At 34.3% G+C, this 24,975-nt stretch overlaps 2 protein-coding genes across 2 annotated transcripts; both read right to left on the bottom strand.

Moving 5' to 3' along the window:
- Window positions 1-3,091: 3,091 nt before the first annotated feature.
- On the bottom strand, window positions 3,092-23,020 carry LOC106641569 (uncharacterized). Its single transcript, XM_089596748.1, has 17 exons — window positions 22,854-23,020; window positions 14,734-14,794; window positions 13,878-14,060; window positions 13,535-13,794; window positions 13,170-13,424; window positions 12,910-13,095; window positions 12,554-12,816; window positions 12,049-12,479; window positions 11,801-11,923; window positions 11,263-11,694; window positions 10,611-10,974; window positions 10,300-10,506; window positions 9,891-9,968; window positions 9,763-9,819; window positions 8,877-9,687; window positions 4,435-4,681; window positions 3,092-3,760 (listed from the first exon to the last, which is right to left on the bottom strand). Exons 1-17 carry the CDS (start codon window positions 22,860-22,862, stop codon window positions 3,294-3,296), a joined length of 4,434 nt encoding a protein of 1,477 aa, XP_089452874.1. The 5' UTR covers window positions 22,863-23,020; the 3' UTR covers window positions 3,092-3,293.
- Window positions 6,397-8,207, bottom strand: LOC149373403 (uncharacterized). Its single transcript, XM_089597113.1, has 2 exons — window positions 7,964-8,207; window positions 6,397-7,177 (listed from the first exon to the last, which is right to left on the bottom strand). Exons 1-2 carry the CDS (start codon window positions 8,205-8,207, stop codon window positions 6,531-6,533), a joined length of 891 nt encoding a protein of 296 aa, XP_089453239.1. The 3' UTR covers window positions 6,397-6,530.
- Window positions 23,021-24,975: the final 1,955 nt, after the last annotated feature.

Genomic DNA, 24,975 nt, shown 5'->3' with positions numbered 1-24,975 from the left:
GCTACATAAACTGCAACTACCTTATATTGTGCCATCGTTGACTTTCATGTCGATGCAGCTGGGAACACTTGATTTTTTGCGAGCCAATAAAAATTCAAGTCGCTACGTCGAATCAAAGGGTATATATGTAGGACAAAAAAAAAAAAAAATAGAAGAAAGAAGGAATGAGAGTCGAGGAGCTCAAGAATTACGGTCCAAGCCGTCCAAGGTGCCAGCCACTCGAATACAATGGGACGTCGTATTTGCCATCTCGTTGTGCAATAAAAATTAATCCGATCATTGTGCTACACCAGCAACAGACGAAATACACAATACTGTGTTAAAGTAGTGTGATGTAAATTTTTTTTTTTACCGGCATCCAGACGTGTCGTTGAAAACGGATGAGTAAGTTCTGATAGTTACCGCAATAAAATCAGTGTAAAAGCCAAATGGTACTAGAGTAATTTTTAATGAGGTAAGACTATCAAGTTCGACTTACTATTATTCGACATAACAATTCGTATCCTGTTTTTTTCAGGAATAAATAAAGAAAAAAAAATGTTACCGACTTGGAAATAATAAAACAATGATTTGTTAAGACCAGATATTTTTAATCGGATTACAATATTAAGACTATATATTTTAAATCAGTTATCCATTAGTAAAAAGAAGGGATCCAATGATTCGAAAAATATGTTGTACGAGGCAGGCAGAAAAAATCGACAATGAAAAAGCTCTTTGAGATCTGAAACTAAATTGATTTGATTTTTAACGCGAGTCATAAAATACAATGTATAATAAATCCCCATGTATAAATTTATGTATATCTTTTACCAGTGGCGCATCTAATCTTCATTCAAAATATTCACCTTGTGTATTCTTTTATGTCACTAGCTCATGGAAGAAAAATCCTTTACACATCTATAGATGATGCTTTTATTGCTTAAAGAGCAATAATAATACTAAGTTGAGGGGTTCGAATGATATCGTTTTGTATGTGTCTCACAAATTCAGTCGAATAATGCGAGTATATATGTAAATAGATCTGACGTAAACCTCACCCTCAATACGTTAAAGCCTGAATAACTCGCGTCGTAACAATTTAGCAACATTCTGTCAGTGCCGCGCAAACATTTACGTATTATGTGTGTGTGTTGTGGAAATCATAATCAAAAATGCAACCATTAAAAGAGAGATTGGCCATTACCAAACTTTGTATTCATCTAAACCTTTACGAGCTTGAGAGATTTACACTCAACCAGACTGTATTCTACTACAGTGTTGATGAACGGAAGTGCTTTTATGGTGATCTCTCGAAACAATCTTGGCTAGCCCTGTCCGTCCTTGGTCCGTACAACAATATAATGTGCGCTTATTTTGACGAGAGGGGCCTCTTGAAGAAAAAGGGGGGGGTATCTATAATGTAAGCCTCTCTGTGGTTCGTAAGGGTTTATGTATGAAATGGGCTTCATATCGGTAATAAAAGTGATTTTTTGTCATTGCAATGACTCATTAGCCAGGTTTCCATGAATATTCACGCTTCGGTAACTGTAAAATTTTTAATAAATCCAGAGCTTAAAAAAAATTTCTTTTGTTATTAACTACGACGGTATTTTTTTTTTTTTTTTTTTTTTTCAGCTTCCTACCACTGAAAATCCCACTAAATTATTAGTACATTGGGTTGCTAAGAATTTTTTAAATTTCTTTACTACTGCTATAGCTTCAGAATTGCTCGCACTTTCTTTAACACATTACTAATAGAAACTCTGAACTTGATGTTTTTTACTCGGTTTCTTATCAGTGATACACCTAGAAAACAAGCGGAAATTTACTTGAAAGATATTTTGTACTTTACAAGTAGTGCAGAATAAATTCATACAGTTTTTTAGTTATAACAAATGTTTTTCTAATTGGTAAAAAATTATGAAATCCATCAATCCATTCATACTTTATATATGTATGTCGTATATATATAATATGGACAAATAAGAGTGCGTAAATGAGATATGTAGATATCATACGAAATTTCGCATACAAGCAGCTAATAATAATAAAGATCTGAAACATTAAACAGTAGGTGCCAAAGTGCCATTACCGTCTTTCAACACATATTTTCGGGGCTTGACTCATGATTAACTCTTAGGGTTCTGCTGGTTTCATTTGTGATAAACGATGATAAAGTTATCGTTACCACTACTTTATAAAAAAGATAAAAAAAGATAGGCGAAAGGAAAGCTTTCTATGCTGTTAAATTGGTATTACTTAAATGCGTGCTTTGAAAAGAGCTGCACCTTTTAGAAAAGAAACGCATTAACCTCACGATTATTCCTTGGTTAACCCAAAAACGATTTTTGTTGGTATTCGTTTCAATTCTTCCTTATATACATGAAATTTAATAATCATTTAATCAACTGCTGGTAAGGTAGAACTTGTACATGGTCAATGCTTAATTTTGACCGTATACATGCACAGTTACTATTAAATGGTTAATTACTAGCTGTCGGTGCAACAGTGTTCCTTAATTGTTTTTAAAACTGAACGAGGGAGTAACAAGATATTCAATAAAACATCTCTGAAAAATTCATAGTTAAAAAGTGTATTTTTTTTTTTATTTTTTTTTTTTATACATATATATATATATAAAATGAAATAGTTTTATTTAGTGCCGATTCGTTAAAAAATTATATCTATTTTATAAATTAATATGTCGCTCTCAAACTGGTACTTTAAGATTGTAAATTCTGCTTATACATAACGTTACTCTTATATTTACATTGACTGCGAGATTTACAACAAAAATATGTACAGTACATTAAAAAAAAATTAAAAAAAAGTGTAGAAAGATCTTATACATTATTTTTCAGAAATTTACTTATAAAAGTATGCTTCTAGAATATCAATAGCATGAAGGTGGCTTAACATATCAACCGTATAAATACATAATTTAGCGTATATTGTTTATCACACATCGCAATTAATAATGTATTTTTACATTTTTCCAAACTTCTAGTGGTTTCAGTAAACAACAATAATGGTAATTTACAATTTTAATAAAAGTTTTACGTAATTTGTAAAAAAATTGAAATTCATAAGCACAAAACTATTGGATACTTGTTTACAACTTTTTAATAACGTCTTACCATCTGAAAATTACAATTTTTAATTATGAACGCTTGTCGTAAAATTTAATATTTTTATTGTTAATTAATTAAATCTGACGCATTTAAAAACCAACATATTGAAATATACACTCATTACTGTATGCTAACTCAATAACACATGCTATTGATGATAAGATTTACATTTTCAATGAGTTATTCGGTACATCCAAGTCCTGCTGACCAATTGCACATTCCACCAACCGGATCGAATGATAATTTAGGTGGACAAGTGTACTCTGTCCCAATGATTTTACCATTTACCATTTTAGCGCAAGAAATGAATTTTTTGCACGAAACTGGATGCGCAAAGTTACCTTGATCTAGACATTTTAAAATACCTCTGCTTGTAATATAAATTTTGTCGTTTGGTTTATCAACAAATCTTTGTTCTTCGTCATCGTAGTAATCATAATCTGTTACTGCAGGCTTATATGGACGAGAATCAATTTTATAAGTATTATAAGAGGTAACTTTGTTTGAGTTATATTTTTGTCCTTGGCGACGTTTATCTGATGAAATTACTCTGCTTGGACTACTAATGTCTGAAATTTCCGTAGTTGTCTGGATGGAAATAGCATTTGTCTTGCGTTTGAAGCTGGGCCTTGAGAACGCTTGTATACCTGTTGTTGTGGAGTGCACAAATATTAATAAATAATATCATAAAATTTCGCACTAAAATTAAAACACATTAGCCACAAATATGCATTAATAGCTGGTTAAAACAGAAAATCATTGATCCCTGAAATGTTAAGCACAGAGTTATATTTCGTAAAATACAAGCTTAGATCGACGTAGGTAGAGTGCGTAAAAGATAAGAATGAAAGATACAAAGATATTAATTATACTCTGAGATCCCATCGCCTGGTATCACACTATGCTTAAGCCTAATTAACAAAATTGTTTCATAATAATAACACGTTAAATAAATATTGATTATAATATACAGTAAGAGACAATATGCGGATTAAATTACGATGCACTATTTTGAAAAAAAAAGAACCACAACCACACCACTGCATTAGACCATGAAATATAAGAATTTTACGTGAAAGTTAGTTTTTTGTTTTTTACATTTTTGTTTTTTATTTTTAATTTTTTTTTATAAAAGTAAACGCAATCCATAGCCACACGTTTAATTATGAAGAAAATTATTAAAGATCACCTTCCAGTCTGTAAGACACGACTGAGAAAAGATACAGACAAATATGACGAATAGTATAAACACAGAAATTCTCAACCACTTAAATTAACTTTCACAAGATTATAAAAATTGTAGCCGACGGTTGTTCTATACCCGAGTCAGTTGTCGAGGAAATCGATGCTGGTGTGTTGGCTAGAATGAGATCCAAATTTTGGGAATTTCCATTTTGATCAGCCACTAATCCTAAAACGCGTGAATTCTCGATATCTAATTGCACCGGATAGATTTTCGTCTTTAGGGGTAACTTCGCGGACGGTATTGCTGTAAAAGTGCCGCGAGGTAGCGATGGTGTTCCTGGTCGTCGATACAAGTTAAATCCTGGATTCCTGGGGGGCTTTACCTGTTTTGATCGTTATTTATTATAAAAAAAAAACTTTGATACTTTATTAATATAACCTGCACATCTTTTACGTGAATGTATACACACGAAAATATAATATGTGATGTAGAAAGTGCGTAGGCGTATAAGTTAATAAAAAAAAAATTAATACATATGTAAATATTCTAATGTTGCACAAAAGCGGAAAGATTTCTAGTGTTATTAATTGTACTTTATGATATACGTGTAAACTTTCTATATAGTCAGTGTGCTTGAACCAAGATTGATCAATATTTTTGATCTTGTACAGCTTAACTGTTAAGTGAAAAGTACTGTTGAAATTGTGAAGTGGTAGGTCAAGGCCATGTGTAAAATATTAAATTTGGTAACTAAACTGTCCTACAGAAAAAACTGCTTTAAAAGTGAGAATAATTATTTAAATTTTTTTATAGCAGAATAGTTATACAGCACAACATTGACAAATTAAAAGCAGTGTATTAGATTTTTTAATATAATTAAAAGATGGATGAGGCATCGTAAGAATAAAGAAGTGGTTATTATAGCGAAGGCACTCGTTATTTTTCGTGGCTTTTTGTCTCTTCATTTAATTTCATTTTTTTTTTATTTATTTTTTTTTTTTTTTTTTATTCGAGACTGACCTCTAGGAACCATGGATTGTGCATGCTAGAGATGCTGTGAAATATTGCTCTCCAAATCATTCGTCGGTGATTTCAATTTCGATCGTATAATTCTCTTCCGAACTACTTTCTTCTTTACCCATCTTCTTTGAGCAGAAATATTTTTGGGTAGGTGTTTTTTCGAACCTCGATTAACTACAATGCGTTGTCTATGGACTTTCCTTTTTCGCTTAAAGTCTCGGTATCCCGAACTGGATCATCTTTGCTTGTTAAAGTTATATTTAAAAGCAAATGTTTGTTATTCATAATTAAATTTTGTGAATCATCAATGGCACTTTTATTGTTTAAATTTCCTTCAACAAACTTTTTATCAAAAGAAAAATTATTTTTTAAAGCTGAAGTATCAAATTTTTCCTCATTCAAACTATGTACTTGAAAAATGTTTTCTATGCTTTTTCTCGTAATTTGTTTAGTACTCTTACGTATTAGTGTATCTGCTTTAAAAAAGTCAGTTGAAACATGAGCAGCTTCATTTGGATTACTCTTGTTGAATAATAGTATCTTATCTTTTGATTTAAAATTCGAAATATTACAGTCCAAGTTTTCATTAGATCTGAAATTTTTTTCAAAATCTTTTCGATTTTTCAAAACTTCAATTTTTTAATATCGATTCGATTCCAAAAGTGTTTAACTTACTTTTTGGAATGTAAAATAAGAAATATTTATTTTCTGAATCATCTATAATTCTTACTGGCACTGTTACAACTCTTTCATTTTGATTTTTAAAGTTTATTATCAAAGGTATTTTCGTTAAAGAATCAATTTTTTTAAATACTTGCTTAAGATTTAAATCATTCCCTAAAGTACTTATTTGCTTTGAATTGTCAGTTATAAATTCTCTAGTAGTTTTATAAGCGATAAAATTGTTGACGATAAAAGTACCATGAAGGTTCAGCTCATCTAAAACCTAGAAATTATATAAATTTCATTTTTTTTTTTTTTTTTTTTAATTTATTTATTTTTTTTTTTGTTCTATTCAAACATGTTGACTGATCCATGAAGTTATAATTAAAGAACTTTAACTGAAGAATTTGAACAAAAGTTACCAGGCCAGAGAGCAAAAAGAGTGTTCAGAAAATAAAATTTCAAAAGTGTTGCAGATCATATTGATGAAATGATTTAATACTAATCAGTGTAGACGAAGATCTCTGAATATTTATTAAATACGTTTTCTAATGTCCAATGAGATTACTAAAAACTGATTCAATTTCAATTGTTGATGATGATTCTTCACCAGATTCTGTAGTAAACTTCTTATCCACAAATTCACTTTCGATTGGTAAAGTTGAAAATTCGATACTTTGTTCGGTGGAGAAGCTACGAGGTATTTCGTTCAGTAATGAGTTTTTTCGTTCTTCTTTTTGTTTGCGTAAAAATAAATGTGACAAGCCACTTGTGATTTTTGGTATAAAAGTGGTTGAAGTCAAAGAAGAGTATTTCTTTTTAATTGAAATTTTTTGTCTCTCTGTAGTTCCAGATTCTATTATTGAAGTGACAAGTCTTGTAACCAATGGTTTGGTAGTTGATATCGATATTGAGCTTGAATTATTCGATGGTTGAGTTGTGCGATAAATTTGATTCCCGCGTTTACGAGCGTCAGCCAAATAATCAAACTTTTTAGTCTGTACCAAGGTTTCTTGTAAACTGTTCTCTGTTGCGCTAGCACTTTTTGTAAAGAAGGGATTAATCTTGCTTTTTCGTGTGGAAGTTTCTAGTTCTTTTGTAACATCGCCATCATCCCTGAATCTAGTTCTTGATCTACGATGATCTACTCTGCGACTGTTTGAAGTTATTTTAGAATTTTTTTTTTCATCAACTTCTGTAATTTCAAAACTATAATTACCAGGTTTGTAAGTTCTGTTATTATTTTTCGCAACTTTCAAAATTTTTGTATTATTATTTTCTTCTATGAATTCAGAGTTCTCATTTTCTGTATTTTGTTTAAATTTTAGTTCACTATCGATTTTATCGTTTACGTGCGTGTTATTGATTTGTTTTGCAGATGGCGTTGAGTATACACGTCGACGTTCAGAAACACGTTTTCTTTTTATAATATTTTCTTCTGCAAGTTTTGAAGATGTATCATCTAATTGCGCTGGTGTTTTCTTTCTAACGTAAAATCTTTGAGCAGAAGTTTTCGAAGTTACGGAATCATCTAATGTATTAGTTTTGTTGTCTGTATTATCATAAATCAAAGTTTTGTTAGACAATCTTCTACGTGATGGCATCTCTTGGTCATGTTTCAAGTGGTTTTGTATAGATTCGTTCTCATTTAACTTAGAGGTTGTTTCTAGAATAGGTCGTAAGCGTCGAATAATTTTTCTACGCTTTGGATTTTTCTGATCATTTTCTTCTGTATCAAGAAATGGCACGATAGAGCTAGATAATATCGATGGTGTTGAAGGCTTTTTTCTTAATAAAACTTTTCGTGTTCTTTGAGTTGGTTTAGAAAAAAAATCTGTACTGCTTTGGTTCAATGTCCCTAAAGTAGTAAATGATTCAGTGCTTTTTTCGTCCACTGTAGTCTGGGTACTACTTAAACTACTTGAAGTAGGAGCTAAGAATTTTTCAGTTATACTCTCTGTTGTCGTATCAAATAAAGTACTTTCAGTATCACTTTTAAAGTAATCAATTGATACCAAATCGGTGTACCATCCAAAAGAAGGCGCAGTTGTTTGTGAAGATTCTAAAGAATGTAATGTTTCTTCTTCAACTGTACTTGTGATTATTTCGGTTGGAATTGGTTCTGTCACTTCTATTAAGAACCGAGTTGTCTCAGTTTGCGTTGAGTCTTCCACATTTTGACTGTCATTTTCAGAACTTTCATAGCTATCTTTTCTATCTTCCATTTTCAAAGGAATTTTTTTAGTTACGTACTCCAACTCATGTTTTTTAATAGTGGTTTTTTTAGAATCGTCGTTTAAATTTTCAGACCGTACATCGGAACTTTTGAAAGTAGCTTTAGTAATTAACGGTGTAAACGTACTTGATAAAACCCTAGATTCTTTTGATTCGTCTACAGTTTTTACTGTTTGAGCTCTACTATTAAAAGTATCTGCAGTTTGTTGGTCCAATTTTGTTCGTGATATTCTGTACGAGTTTCTTCTTCTCGACGAATTTTCAGTTGATACAATTGGGAAACTTTTTACATCATTGTAAGTAGTTGTTGAAGTAACTTTTTGTGGTTTACGCTGCCTTCTACTAGGAAATTCTGTTGAACCGCTCATAATTTCTTTTTCAACAGCAGCAGTATTTTTTGTATTTGATTCTCGAGGTCTTTGAGATTTGAACCGACTAGAGCCTCGATTAGAGTTAACCGTCCTGGAACTACTTCCCGCTGGAATATTTTTTTGACTATTCGGTAAGTTTAAAGTTATTTGTAAATTTTCATCTTTCATCTGTATGTTTTCATCATCAACAGTGACTGTTGTTTTTTCTCGATTTCGCGTCCGCGTTATTTTACGTGTTCTAGGTGCTTTTGTTGTAGACCGCGATAAATTTCTCGAGTTAGTACTCACCTTAAATTTCGGGGTTGATTCAAATGCTGTTACAGAATTATGTGTTGTTTCAAAAATGCTTGTTGTGCTTGCCGTTGTTGGTCTTGATCTGCGAGGAAAACCGAATGGTCGTGGTTGTGATACAGAAGCTGAGGTTACCCTTGAGTTTACTTTTGTTGGAATAGTGGCACTTGATGCCGATTCAGTTACACTATTATCAACAGTACTGGGATTTAGAGAAATGGTCGATTGAGGTATTTGCTTCGTAGTATAGTAAGTGCTAATAAATTTTTCTTCGGTATATGGAATCGAAGATTTCAATGTAGACGATAAGTCGTCTATGAAAATGCGGGCTGTTGATGGTGTTTCTGTGGAAAATGAAGAAATACTTATTCTACCAGATTCTCCTGCTACTGTTATAGTTTTTCCTTCAGTCACATGATCTCCTTCATTTTCACTTAAAGTTTTTGGGGTGGTAGATTGAATCAAATAGTCTTCGTTGTGAAATTGTGGAGTTATGGTTGATTTAGCGTACACAGGGTCTTCACTATAAAATTGTTGGGTTGTCGAATATTTTGAGGTTACGTAACTTTCGTCATTAAAATCCGTATTCATAGTCTTTGTTGATTCCTGACTTTCTTCTTCCAATGGTTTTGTGGTTTCAGTTTTCAAAACTGCTTGTTCCTTAACCAACGGTGTAACTGTAGTAGTGATTTTATTTAACAAATTTTCGTCCAGTGTTGTTTCAGGTAAAATATTTTGTTTGACTTTTTGTTCAAATTCCTCAATCGGTGCCATAGTAGTACTTCGAAAACGATTTGCGCTTACATATCTGTAACACATATTTTTAATATTTTTATTTTAAAGGTAATTGCTTTCCTTGAAAGATTATTTCACTAAGTTAAACCTTGTTCTTATGTTCATACTGTCTTCTGTGTTTTCTTTTTGTATCTGATCAGTGTGCCTGAAAAATACGTTATAAATTCGTTCAATCTTTTGCAACTAAATCGTAGCAATAATTTTCATGTTTCTTACCTGAAAGAAGTTCTGCGTACATGTTGCTTTTGCGGCTCTTCTTCATTAAATGTTGATTCTTGAACATTGTTGTCAATTCTAATATAGAATATATAAAAAAAAAAATAATGAACTTTTTCCCCTAATTTTTTTTTAACTGTTCACACAACACGAATTAATTCGTGATCTTAAAAAAAAAGCGTGACTATTGTCATAGTTTAGACAAACGAACTCTTAAATCCTAACCAAACAAAGATTATTTTTAAAATTTTTTTGTTAAAGTAAAAACCACAGGTAAAGCATTGTTTAATTGATGTATGAACAATTTTATGCATTTCCAAACGCTTGTGACATGTAATTATATTTAAATCGCAAATTTAATCGTGTTTTGTGTACATTTGTTTCAATTTAATAAGTTTATATCAAGTACCTAGACAATTCTGTAGTGGTCACAGGCCTTGTTCGTCTTATATTTATGTATCCCGGCGTAGACCTCGTTGTCGATGAAAATTGCTCTGGAAAATTGCTTATTAGTTTCTCTTCCGACGATGCTTCGTCTTCATTATCTGCTTCTTCCATAACATCATCTTCGTCTTCATCCTCAATATTATCAGTTTTGGCCGGTGGTGTTGAAGAACTAGGAACAAAGTAATTTAAAAAAATGTATTGCTATCATAGCTGTACATAACCTTAAAATCGAAAGAATTTGAAAAATATCATCTTGAAGAAGGTATCGCGTACCTATGTCGTTCTATAGTTACGTATTTTGGAGAATTATGTCTCCGTAAACTTTTGACTTCAGGAACTTCATCTAAACCTTCAAATTGAAATCTTCCCGGACCATTTGCAAATTCGACTTTTGATTTTTTATTTGTTCCCCCATTTTCATCTTCCTTATCTTCGATTTCATAAGTCTTTTTAGTGCTTGCTAATCTTGTAGTGGGTATCTTGAAGAAGTTGTTTTTACCAGATTGTTGACTTAAAACTCTTTCGTACAAGCTTTTACTTATAGTAGCTGCAGTAACTTGTCCGCTTTCCTGATTTACACCAAAACTTACACTCTTTTCCTGTAGTGCCAATTGTTTTTCAAGCTGTTCAATTCCTCCTGTAGTAGTAATATTAATGATAATAATATCAATAATAATAATAATAGTAGTACTAGTAGTAGTACTTTTAGTATTAGTAGTATTAGTAGTATTAGTAGTAGTAGTAGTAGTAGTAGTAGTAGTAGTAGTAGTAGTAGTAGTAGTAGTAGTAGTAGTAGTAGTAGTAGTAGTAGTAGTAGTAGTAGTAGTAGTAGTAGTAGTAGTAGTAGTAGTAGTAGTAGTAGTAGTAATAACAATCTTACAAAATTTTTTTACTGAAGCAAATATATTCTACAATAGTTATTTACCAGCTTTTTTTATAAGTTCAATTAATTCTTTAATAACTTTCGGATCTTGTTCTTCATCTGTCATGTCATCAGAAAACCGAGCAGAGCCGACCTTTGGAGAGAGTGTAGTTGTAGTTGTAATAGTTGGTCGGTTTCGGTTTAAAGTTTTATAAAATAGCGATCTAGCTGTTGTTGTAATTACTTTCCTTTTGTTTTCTTCCTTAATTTTTGTATCGTCTACTTCCTTGATATTATCGTGGTCTTCGTATTCTTCATTTTCCTCTTCTTCTTCTCCTTTTTCTTCCTCTTCTTCTTCAACGTCAATTTTTTCTTTTTTTGTAGTAGTGGTGGTTTGGACAGTAGTAGTATCTGAAGCTGACTTAGGTTTAATTTTTGGGCATACCACATTACGTGCATAATCACAAGAATCTGCTAATTTATTGAAAACTAGTCCTGCAAAGTTTATTTTAAAACCTTATATTATATTTAATGTGTCAAAAAATACAAAAAATTTTTTAGTATCAGTGTTGTTTGTGCTTTAGAAAAATGTCGTATATACCTGATGGGCAAGTAAATTGATTAGCTACTATTCCTAAACCACTTGGTCCACTGTCAAGACACCAAAAATATTTTTTGCAATCTCTAGGATGAGAAAAAAATCCTTCATCCTCGCATTTAAAGTCTATAATATTAATTTATACAATTTTTAAGGGGACTTTTACAGTATAAGTTGATTTTTATAATAAAATTTGATAATATCCATGAGTTGTAAATTTTTTACTTATAGTTAACAGTTCATTGACATACCGCTTCCTGGATCAGGTGTCGTTGGAGGCTCTGGTGTAGACAATCTATTTTTTTGTGGTTTCTGAGTAGTCGACGTTGTTTGTTTGCTACGATTGTCTTTATCATTTGTATTTGATCGTGTTCTAAAACGACTTTTATTTGTATTTGTTTGCGATCTTGATGTCTTACTGGTAAGTTTTGTAGCTTCCACGTAATCATTAGTTTCATCAACTGGTTCTTCGTCTGATTTTTTTTCATTTCTCGATCTAGAATTAGTCCTACTTCTCGAAGGTGATTTTTTATCGGAAGATGATCGTGAGGCTGTAGTTTTCCTACTGGAGTTACTGGAAGATCTGTGAGAATTACGTTGAGGACTAGATTTTGAAGAATCAGTACCTCTGCTTCTTTTTCGCGTATTTATAGCATTAGGCCTTTCATCTTCTTTTCCTTTCCTAGCAATTCAATACTAATATGGTTACTGAAATCTAAGTTACGTAGTCGATATTTTGAAAATTCGTATACTCACCCACTTTCTTCGAAAAGAGCTTCTTTAGCAGCTTCTATTAATGGGTACGGACGGCCGTGACATTTACCACGGAAATCATCGTTGTCGATTGACCAAAACATTACACCACCCAGTTTATTATCGTTTGAATATCTTGCTTTAGCTCGCACAATATCTTCGTCATCATAACCTACCCACTGATTCCCTTTATATGCAAATGGTCCCATTGCTTTTGCATTTGGTTTTTCGACGGTCCAATCGCCTTTTTCCACGCCTTCACAAATCTAATAAACAAATAAACAATAAAATTAAAAAAAAATCTTAAAGTTAATTATCTCCCGTATAAATTCAAGTCGTCTGTAATTGTAAGTACAAACTTCATAGTAAGCTAAATATCCTTTTTCTCTCGTAGCTTCTCCTTCTTCACCAGGACCATCCGCAGGCGAACCGAGAGACGTTGCGTCTTCGTTAAAAAGAGTGTATGATCTTCCATAAGTTGGAATACCAATAACAATTTTATCACGTGCAGCACCACTTTTTATCAAATGTTTAACAGTGTAATCCTTAAAAGAACGATAGTATTAGAATGATCGTAATAAAAAGGTTTTGTAGTGATACAATTTGTTTATAATCTTACTATTGTCAACTCATTGTCATAATTATATTCATTATCTTCTTCAAGTGGATAAAGAGGTGAATGATGGTTGACAGCTGGCTCATATGCAGAATGGTAATCGTAAGAGAGAAGATTAATAAAATCCAAATATTCGTTTAGTTTCGGAATGTCGTAGCCTTTGTCAATGTATTCGATTCCTGCTGGTACAGCCATTGTGAGTAACAGCCGAGGTTTTCCAGTTTTTGAAGATTCCTTTTCAAATTCTTCCCAAAGTTCCTATTTATTATGTATTAATATATGTTGTTGTTGTCCCAGTAGGTTGAAATTCAAAATACATATTAGATGAAAATAACTAATATAAAAAATGCATTACAACAATGCATTACCTGTACAAATGTCGCATAATTATCTCGATCTCGAGGCTTGCCACCTTCTCTAAATGCTGGATACTCCCAATCAAGATCCAAGCCATCAAAATGATTTTGACGAAGAAATTTAACAGCATTTTTAACGAACTTTCTTCTTTTTTGAGGATCAGCTACCATCGGGGAAAACCGATTAGAACCTTCATTCCAACCTCCAATTGCCATTAAAACTTTTAATTCCTTGTTATATGTTTTTAGGCCAGTAAATTTTGCGTATCCTCCTACAATAAAAATTCAGCTTAGACTAAGTGAATTGATTTATATCTATGATAAAACGGCAATTAGTTGTAAAATAAAGTTTTACCTTTGTCAACATCTTGATATTTATCGAATGGCTTCAGGGTATTATCTTTCGTAAATCCACCAAATGCATAAATTAAATGTGTGCAAAGATATGGATTAATATTTTGCGGCGAATACTTTGCAGTTCCTGGTCTGTACACAGACCAATTTGTATAGTAGCACACAATCCTTTTTTCTCCATTATCTATAAAATTTCAAATATTAGACAATTTATAAGATTGTACCGTTATTATTAATACATGGATCATTTTAATCGATTCTGACTAAAAATCAGATCAAAAAGTACCTTAACTAAAAATTTACTAAAATATTTTTAACCTTAATAATTTGATGCTTGCTTTTGTTTTAATTGTATTAACTTATGAACGCGACAATCGCTACATATTGTATTTTTAAGCACAAGTTGTCTCATAACTGAAGCTTTCTTATCATTTGTTTTATTAGTGAAAAAAATCCCATGACTTGCTTGCCGTTTATTTTGAAAAAATAAGTTTATCAAGTTTTAACAAGATACTCAAATTATCAATACTAATAGTTAACTTTTTTACTTGAAACAACGGAGATGTCATACATTATCTAGTTGAAAAAAAAATTTATTGTTCAGTTATATACTTATTTACATACTTATAAAGCTTGCGTTAACAATTATCTTTGAAAAAAAAAAAATAACTGGTGGCATTATCTAGATTGCGTGGATAGTAACAAAACATACTCAATTATAAAGTTTACACAATAAAGCGCGCAAAGAGCGTACAACATGACTAGTAAATTTATACGTTGAAAATTAAAATTTAAGGAAAAAAAAAATTGATAATACCAATAAAACTTAAATTATTATTTCATACAAAAATACTCACCACTTTTTGCGGCAACTGCGAGTAGAACCAACAACAGTATCCTGATTCCAACTATCATCTTCTACGAAAAAATAAATACACATATATTTAAAACAGTTTACTTTTTTAAATAATAGCTTACAGTTTTAGCAAATTCGAAACAATTATCGTGTACTCTTATAAAAATGAGGGTCTTATACCAATAGTATTTCGTAACAATAAAGGCTTGTTTCTAAAATAATGTAAATGCCAAAATTTATGGAAAAATTTGACTATTTTATAATTTTAATGTTGCACTAGTATAAAGTGTCCATTTCAATAAAATTTTAATTATTGATAAAAATAAAACAAATAACATGGTAAAACATATTTGTTTTTAATCTCTAATCGATTGCAAAATTCACTAAGGAAACGATACATCTGGATATTAAGTGAGTATACACAACTTCCTGCACTGCTGCAGGCAGGAAACCTTTCACGTGCGCAGATTACTAGCCTGACGAGAATTACTTCGAAAAATCCTGTCCCAAGTTAACGAGCCACACATCGCTTGGATTTTTAGCCTTACAAACTTTATTTAACCTGTTGATACCGTGTCTGAAGCTGTTATTAATTCATCAACAAAAATCATAATTTAAGCATTGAAATAATTAAGACAAAAATGAATGTAATTAATTACGCTTCGAAGAATAAGTCGTTGACATGATGATTAAAATCAGACATAAAGTAACGGTCAAAACTTAATTGAATAGACAAAACTGAATTCACTAACAGTGCTGATAAAACTACTAATCTAAATGTATAATCCTTTCCTTAACAAAATCAGTGAAAAATCCACTAATTACATGAGTGAACACAGTTTTAACAAAAAAATAAATAAAATCAATGTGATCATATAGAAAAACAGTATGGAAAAGCTAGAAAAAATACATTAATAGATTGTATTTTATTCTGTTGTGTAATTTTTTTAACATTCATGATCTTACAGATAAAATTTTTTGATATTTTCTAATTTTTACATCTGTAGAATCCAAGAATCTTTAAAATTTTCATTGATGATAGTAAAAGTAAGAGCATTTTTAATGACAAAAAAGTATACTATGCGTTCGAAGTCTACAAACTTTTATTGAAATGAAAATTATACATTTTGATATCACCGGATATCACTCGCTTTCTTAATTTTTTTAATACAATAATTATTCATTTTTTTAGTACATTTTATTATCACTATGAGTTTTGTTATTACTAATACTGTTATAATGAGCGACTTTAATTGATTTTACTAGTAAAAATAATAGTATTAATATCTATGAAAAAGTTTCATTTATTTTATTCTCTAAAAATGTTGAACTTCTATGCAGTATATTGTCAATATTTATCATAAAAAAAAGGATTGTTGTTACTAATGGGCTGGTGTCCGTGGATGATGATATTTTTTCCTTTTTTTTGAGAGCTTGGCTACACAAAAGTAAAATGAAAAAAGCTGACAGCATTTTTGTAGAAAAGTAATACACAGGCTACGATACGAGCACGCCCGTACACACACGCACATAGAGAGAGAAAAGTCCATCATTCGTCGTGACGCAATGAAATAAAAGGCGAGTGCTACGCTCCTACCGTTCATCCGCCGTGTCACTTCTACTCTGGAGTTCGAGCTGGTGCTATACTTCTATAGTCGCTAAAACCAGAGAAAGCAAATAAAAATAAAGAAAAAGTGGACGGATCGGACGCTCGCGTTACACGATAGTTTCTCGAAAGTACTTTCTCGTATGTGCAAAAGCTCGTGTCGCATAACGAAGCGTTACCGCAGGCGTTACAGCCTCGTCACTTTTATTTTTTCATCCGCATTTGCACAGAGTTCCTTTAGTCGGTATGGATTAATTATCCGACCTCCAAAACAATTTGTGGGAACCACAGTAGCAGAGACAATCGAGAGATTCGGCACATATACGTATAGGAGTCCTCTCTAACTCGTTGCAAAGTAACAAAAAACACTCCGTTGTAAAGAGATTCAAGAAAGATTGCACCACTAATTGTCTTCGGGAAAACGAGCTAGGATTCGCATTGGAAGTAAAAAGAAAGGGACTGCAGAGTGCCGCAATCCTTATTCGTTTCTTCTTGAGCTCTCGATTTCGTAGTCATCCGTGTACTTGTCCTATATGTGTATATATATATATATATATATATATATATATATATACACACGCGCCCGCGCGCGTACACCAAAAAAGGATACGTAACATAAGTGCTCTAACGTTATACATACGCATCACTTTGTTCATTATTGCGCCATTCGATTGAGACGTTAGTAGACTAACAATGTAAATTTTATTGATGCTCTTTTTTACGATTCACGTGTCTCATTAGCTTGAGTTAACGCACCTACAGCTGTTGGTACTCTAGCCTCTCCCAGTTACCCACGATTGTTGTCACAAGCCTTGAATACGTATACCCATCCACGTACGTATGATGAAAATTGCGCGAAGCTGTTGGCCATAATTGGTAGATATATTGATACTCTATCTCTTTACGTCCTCATTATTCCAAATCTTAGCGCATGGCGGTCTGTTGAAATAGTAAGAATAAATTAAAATAATCTTCATGGATGCTAATCGCACGCGAATTATCGTAAGAATAGATCTTCATTCAGCGGTAGTCGACACATTTTGATTTTGCAATCGGATGTGAATATATATATATATATATACACGTGAAGCAGCTTAGTTATTCATTTCTTCACTTGAATCGAATCGTATTTTTGGTTACTTAGACACCATTATTTTGATCCAATGGTCTCAACAAAAATGTTTCAAATCAAAGCAGACAAAGCCATGAGATACAGTAAGAAGGAGAAATTTCAATTTCTCAATTGTCTCTATTTAAGCGTTGGTCATTGTGCATTATCTGGACGAACCGTGTTGTACCATTTTATCATAATGATGTGAAAAATTATTAAAAATAGTCATAAGTCATAAATCGATACTTTGAGTTTTCATCATGAGTCATCCACTTTAAATCTATGCCAATGATGCCAATGATCGTAGAGTTCAGGAATGCAAACTCGTTTGCCCATTAGCTCGTAGGAATGTGAGGACGAGGAAAACGATTTTTTTTACCTCTACCCGGTCATAAACCCCGCGAGTGCGTAGGCGTGTATTTTTTAAAGGCCAGCTCGCGCTCGAGAGATGCGCAGCAGCTGTTTCAAGTCTTGGCTTTGAGTTCACCACAGGAAAAATTTAATTTTTTTTCAATCATATTATTTTGATTTAGCTAGAGCCCGGTAGTTATTAGCATCACGAGTATGTTATTTTCTCGAAATCCAATACATTCTATTTTATATCCTGTAACCCCTTGAATTTTCTGGCGTTTTTGTTTTTTATTTTTTGATTCGTTGAATTTTTTTTTTTTTTTTTTCTTCCTTATTGTACTTTGGTTAAGTCATACATTTTATATTCCAATGCACGACTCCGTTATCCGAGGTATTTGCTAACAAACTCTCCCCAGCATTAATTTTATCATAATCAAATAAGTACTTTATTAAGTTCGTACATCATTATTTTGTATTCTCCTCGACGATTTATGTATATAGCGATTTGCAACTCGGGAAGTCTCATACATGCACGTAAAATGTATGTTTGCATGTATGTATATCACACAAGACATATAGGTGCACCGAAGGAGGCGAGCGCTCTCTTTGCGTTTAGCACTTTCTCACCCTGTGGACTAACAATGCCGGCAAACGTAATGCAACGTAATGTAACGTCGAAATCGAGAGCAGATAAACTCGGCGTCGAGTGGCACGTTTCTCACTGCAACCAAAGGTGTGGTCCCATGCACGAAACTGCATTAACTTTGCTGACACAGCCAATGGTACCCATAATATTATATACTCGTTCGCCCAACCGCGTCGACGATTCAAGTCGATAAATCACACATTTTCGCGAGGTTAACTGCTAACGATGAGATTCCGGACCTATAGTCAAGTTTTCAAGTTAGTGAGTACTTTTGCTCTTTTGCAGTGGAAAGAAGGTAAAAGTTTTATCCCGTTGAAGAACAAACTTGCACGTGATGCGTGTGCAAGTAGCCATGTCCTTATTACGACATTTCCCCGTCATTTTGCTGCGTACCTATATAATTTTCATGCGGGATAGCACCCATCCTTTATTTATTGTAGCAACGGCGCCAGTAGCAGAGTATAGGTATCATTAACATTAGGTATATCCATATACAAATATTTCAATTTGGATTATACGGAAGTGCAAACATGTATATGTATACGATAACGGCACTAATAAAATCTGCTGGACTTTGTTATATCATGGTGCCCGACGTACCCCGTGTGTCTTACCTTACATAGTGCTGCAGATATTGTAACGCACGACGACGCATCTTGTGAGAGTCAAAAAAACTACTTGCATCCACCATGGGAGCTACTTACTGCATGCGGGTAGTAGCCATTATCAGGAAGCACATTGAAGGATATATTGCCAATGTGGTGGACGTGTATAAATAATACCCTTTTTACTTTAGAGTAAAAGAATGTGCCTGGCGTTGCTCGACGTGAATACTGTACATATTTATGAACATACACAGGGATAATGCAGTTATACATGAACGCCGCAGCTAAAAGACACGAAGGTTCATACTCGACCGAGCCTCAGAGCCTTTCTCAGTTTAGTTGTGTTCAACGTGTGTGGCAAATGATTGCCTTGATGCTTTTCATGAATATGTATGACTTGTTGTTAGAAATTTTTGTATTGGGAAAAAAAAAAAACTCTTCTATCAAAACAGAGCTCACTAATATAGCATTTTCTATTTTCCAGCAATGAATAAGTACTTAGAGGCCCGTAAATCTATAAAATACGTTTAGTTGTTACTGTTGCCGCAGACTCTCGATGACTCGTAGCGGAATGAGAGTACAACAGCTCAAACTCCCATGAACGTAAGCAGGGCCCAATATTATCGATGCAAATATCGAGGTGGCGTCACGTGAAAAGAACCCGTCTCCAAAATAAGTATCGAGTGAGCTTTTGGTCACTCGCTCGAGTTGCGTATTAATTTTAATAGGTATAGGTATACTTGTATAAACACTCGACCACCGACCGTCTCATGCTTATTGTACAAGGTAGGAGGTACCTGTTGAAGGCTTGCGGGGGCTCTCTCAAGAAAAGTCCGTCCCTGTTGGCGTGCCTTTTCCTTTCGCGCTCGCGCATACCTATACCGACCTACCAATATTATACCTACCTGCCTTAAGTTACATGCACACAAACACACACACACACACACAAAGTTGTTACATGTAAGTGCACTATATTTTACACGGAGCTACACACTACTACTTACGAGAGATAAAAGCGAAAATACTCAGAGAAATCGAAGGCGCGTGGAAGTAACAAAAGAAAAGAGCATCGAACCGATCGATAAAAGAATACTTACCTAGTAGGTATATATACATAATTGGCAAGTCGTTATCCACTAATAATTATGTACATATAGGTATTTCATAAAAGATATTACAGCTGTCGTTGTTGTTATAATATGCCCTATGTTATAGTTCTTAAGTATACATATTCGGATGTATTGTTGTAGGATCCCCAATACTCGATCCAGCTCGATGGCTAAACTCGAATTAAAAGACGTAGTGTGGAGAAAGGTAGCGAAGTACTTACTCGTTATTCAAATTTAACGCAAACAGGAAAATATAATAATAAGTAGGGTACCTACTGTTAGGTAGGTACAGGTATACGCTTAATAATAATAATAATAATAATAATAATAATAATAATAGTAGTGTTATTGCACGCGTGTTTCGCAACACATATGCGCGCGTAAGGACGTAAAAATACGAAGTATCTGGACCAAAATCGACAACCTACAATCATTCGCTCATTAATCGTCTAGCCACGAGAGCCAAATAGACTTGGTTGCATCCGCAGTGGGGTTATTGGCTTCGCGATAGAGACAATTATTGCGTGGAAAAGACCACGCGCGAAGAATTTGATACTAGACGGTCGAGCAGGAAGGATCGAAAGTGAAATCTGAGCGACGATTAAAGATGAGGCTCGTTTTCACTTGTGTCCCCGCAAATGATTTTTATATGGAGCCCGCGAGTGAAAGAGTAGATAACGCGAGCATGCGGTACACCTGCCGTTAAGGTCATCCCGAAGCTGATGCTGCTCTCTCGCCGACGACACGCGAGATTCGTGACAGCTTTCTCCCTCTTGCAACGTGTATTGATAGTGCAATAAGATAATTTACATGTATACCAAAATACACGCGCGCGCACAGCTTGAGCATCGAGTGCAGGAAAAGCATGTTTTTTCTTTTTCTTTTACTCGCTCCTTGCAATGTTTTTCTTTTGTTGTCGTTACGACCACCACACCAGTTGTCTTTATCTCTATGTATAATTGTTCACCTATCATCCAGAGAGTGTGATTGTTGGTTGGGCACTTGATACTCGCGCAGGTGTAGATGACCACCTTCAGAGAACGCCATCGATTTCCGCTGCTGCGACTGGCACGGTTTAAATGGCCAGTAACGATCAATCGGCCAATTGCACCGCGGATAATGAGCACCAGCTCGGCTAATTTGCTCACCCCAAATTAGTTTGGACTTTTTTAACGAACGGTTGAGCGGCCGAGCCTCACCCGCCCACTACCTTCGCTTGTTCATCTACCGTAGTGCCATTACGAGCGCGCAAAGACAAAATAATCATTGTAATTAGGATAGCTTTCACCCGTGAGGAAAAATTTTTCTGTGATAAAATATAACCGTTGGCCACGTGTATACGGTAAATTTGACTTTCTTCGTCTGGATTTTACCTATTAGAAAACAACGATGCGCGTACAATGCTTTTCAATGGATCGCAGTCACAAGGTTATAAGGAAATTTACGGCCATACTTTTTTTCCATCAGTATAGGTACCATTGCCTGTAATGTGAGCGGTAAAATTTTAATATTCTACTTTCCACAGATGGAATTTTCACGCTGAGCTCGAAACTCATTTCAAGGTTGAATACGCGACGGATCGCGATGGTTTTTTCATTTAAAACCAATACTTATCTTAACCGTGGTATAATTGGATTCCTTGTAAATTTGTAATTTCGAAAAATATCGTTTGTCTTTTTGTGATTCGAAAGTGATGCTCAATCTGATTTTTCGAAAGTCGTTGCGCAACGAATCTGAATATAGACAAGATGTCCATACATTATAACTTAAGACGCGCGTTGCCGTCGCCACTGCTATAATGTTATGATCTTGAAAGATATACACAAATGGAGAATGTGAGAGTTCGTATATGCTAAAATAATACTTTCAACCGCGACTCGAACTGTACAAGCATAATTTCTCAAAAGCGCCTTCACCTTTAAAACTCGAAGAATATTTTTTATCAATGTAAGACAACATTACATATTTAAACCTGCTATTTATTACTTTTACGTAAGAATAATTAATGCTGAATCTATATCTAATAGTCCATAAACGCGTTCATCGATGACTACATCTAAAAATTTACCTTTGCTCCTCCACTTCCCTACCCTCAGATAAATAATCCACCTTTCGATTTCGTTATTTATGTGTTTTAAATATCTTTGGGCATGAATATTTTTGTCAATCATATTTTGAGAGTGTTACGAATGATTTATCGTCCTCATTTTTACAAGAAACATTTGCAGTTTAGAGATCAGATGGCTTTTCATTGAAAGTTAATAATAAATTTTTTTTTTTTTTTTTTTTCATTACCTTTTTTGTTACGACAAATGAAAAATTAACAAAGTTCAAGTACCGTTAAAAATGACTTTTATTAGTAATTAACAATTTTTTTTTTGTAAATAACAAGCGTATACGTAACATTTAGAAGGTATGCAAAAAAAAAGCTTTCTTTAGTAGGTATCCCAAATAAGAAAATACCAAACTTAACACACTAGGATAACTTGAATGGATGTTTGAAACGCTGCATTTTTATGAATTTATTCATGAGTTGTAAGTACTCACGGGAAAAAAAATTTCTCTTAAAATAGTGACGCGTAGTAAGTAATGGTATTTTCGTCGCGAAATAAAACCAATTTCTTTGTTGTTACAAACTAAGAGATATTAGGAAAAAAAAACCTTACAAGTACATATCCGTATAATTATCTTACCCAATCCATATCGATGAGTTAAAGGCGCGCCACACGCCGATCGCCAGCTGTCCGGTTATTTCTCCGAGTTGGGTTATTCGATCCTACGGTAGCGCAAACTGCATCTTCCGTCTCTCGTGAACGAAGCAAAGTCAAGCTACGCACCTTTCCAAGTTACTCGATTAAAAAATCGAAGACAAAAGGCAAAAAACGGCACTACGCAATTTCTGGACAAACGTGTTGGGCAAAAATCGAGAGAAAGAGTTATGTGCGTGTTTTTTAATGAGGTATGGGTACTTATGACGTGCTGCGGCGAGAAACGGGCGCCGATGTGCACGGGTTTGCACGTCCACGCGGACTAAGGCGAAAGGAGGCGGTAGGCGGCAGTTCGGTTCGGCTGTGCATCGAGCCGGCAGAGAGAGATTTTACCAAACTCACCTTCGAATTCTCCCTCCCTGTAGTTGATGTATACGCCTGTCCCCTCCGCCACACCACGAATCTCTCTCTCTCTCTCTCTCTCTGCGTGCATACGTATAGCTGTATACTGTTACTTTCATGGGTACGGACGTGCATGCTGATGGGGATACGAGGATGCATGCGATATAGGTGCGTGTGCAAGTTCCTCATAATATTACATGCACCTATACCTAACTATATAGTCTTAAAGTGTTTACCTACCTTAGACGAAGCCAATATATACCTCCGTTTCCATCTCGGGGTCCTCGGGCGCCGTATGTGCCCATATGTACCTATATTGTCGGCCCGTGGGGACGGTGAAAGGTAGACATTTCCAATGCCCCGGCTTCTCGCGCGCCAGACCATGATCGCACTCGATATAATATTCCATGCATGTCTTACACGGAGGTATACCTTAGTTGGTATATAAATATTTGGTATCCCAACAGCGGAGGTGAGCCTCGTACGTGCGTGGACTTTGAGCGTCTTCGGCATCCGCGTTGCTGCCCACGGCTGATGGGTTTATATAATTGCGTTGGACAAGTCCCGCGGGCAGGAGATTCGCGTCACGTTTGCCATTTCCTTGCCATCGCCTATGAGACGCGCCTGCAGGTGCATATTGTATTATCCATGGCAGGGCAATGACAGCTACCTTCGATCCGCCTCCTCGTCCATTCGGGGCGTCGCTGATGCCTGATGTATATGCACGACGGTATACTCGAGGTCGCGCCCCCGCTTTTACTCGTGCACTTACTCGTGTGTTATATATACGGGGAACACTCGTATTACATTACGCGGAGATCGGATCTTTGGGATTTGATGTACCTATCATCCGCTTTCCTCTCGGGTGAATGAAGCAAAAATCCGACGGAAGCCGGGATTTCAAAACTCGATTTCGTGCCGTACTTATCTATCTATGCCCGTACCCATCCCAAGACCCATCAGTTAATCTTACACTAAAATATATTTTTCTCTCTCGCATGTATTGTTTATTATCTTCCTCCGTCCCGACCCCAAAATGATCAGTGCGCGATGAAAAGTAATGCGGTTGACTTTGACTTTACAAAACGACAGTAACAGCGCGAATTTATTATTACTTTTGAACATGGTCATTTTTTATTTATATATTTATTTATTTATTTATTGTTATTTTTTTTCCTTCAACTAAACTTTTATTTAATTTTTACCGATGATATTGTCGAAACGTTGCCGCATGTCACACGCCCATCCTCATTTGTAAGCAATCAACATAATAACGGCAAGTGACCATAACAACAACTAGGTGTATACTTACGGTGATTATCGAGTACGATAAACGTTGCAGTAAAAATAACAACGATGAGTCTTGTATGGATTTATATATTACCCATATTATGGTAATCCAAATACAAATCAACTCATACGATTTACCACGCATACGTGATACATTATTCTTTCATCTTTTGAGAAAAATGCCTATTCGGATCGAATGCAATGGTAACGGTTAATCATTGTGCGCTGATACGCTTTGTCCCATTTTTTGTCCCGATGCTAATACTCACGAAAATTATCAAGATTAGTACTACTCGATCAACATTTTATTTATAAATATTTTTGCTTTATCCGAACAATTTAATATCGCCGATGATTCTCCGTAACCCTTTATAATGTCGCAGTAGGTAAGCTCGTCCTTTAACGTGAATTCCTG

Source organism: Copidosoma floridanum, unplaced genomic scaffold, assembly GCF_036245765.1.
Source record: "Copidosoma floridanum isolate Cflo_tuat_1 unplaced genomic scaffold, Cflo_Japanese_pri ptg000030l, whole genome shotgun sequence".
Lineage (NCBI taxonomy): Eukaryota > Metazoa > Arthropoda > Insecta > Hymenoptera > Encyrtidae > Copidosoma > Copidosoma floridanum.
Note: the sequence above shows the minus strand (reverse complement) of the source record. Positions and strands in the feature narration are given on the sequence as shown.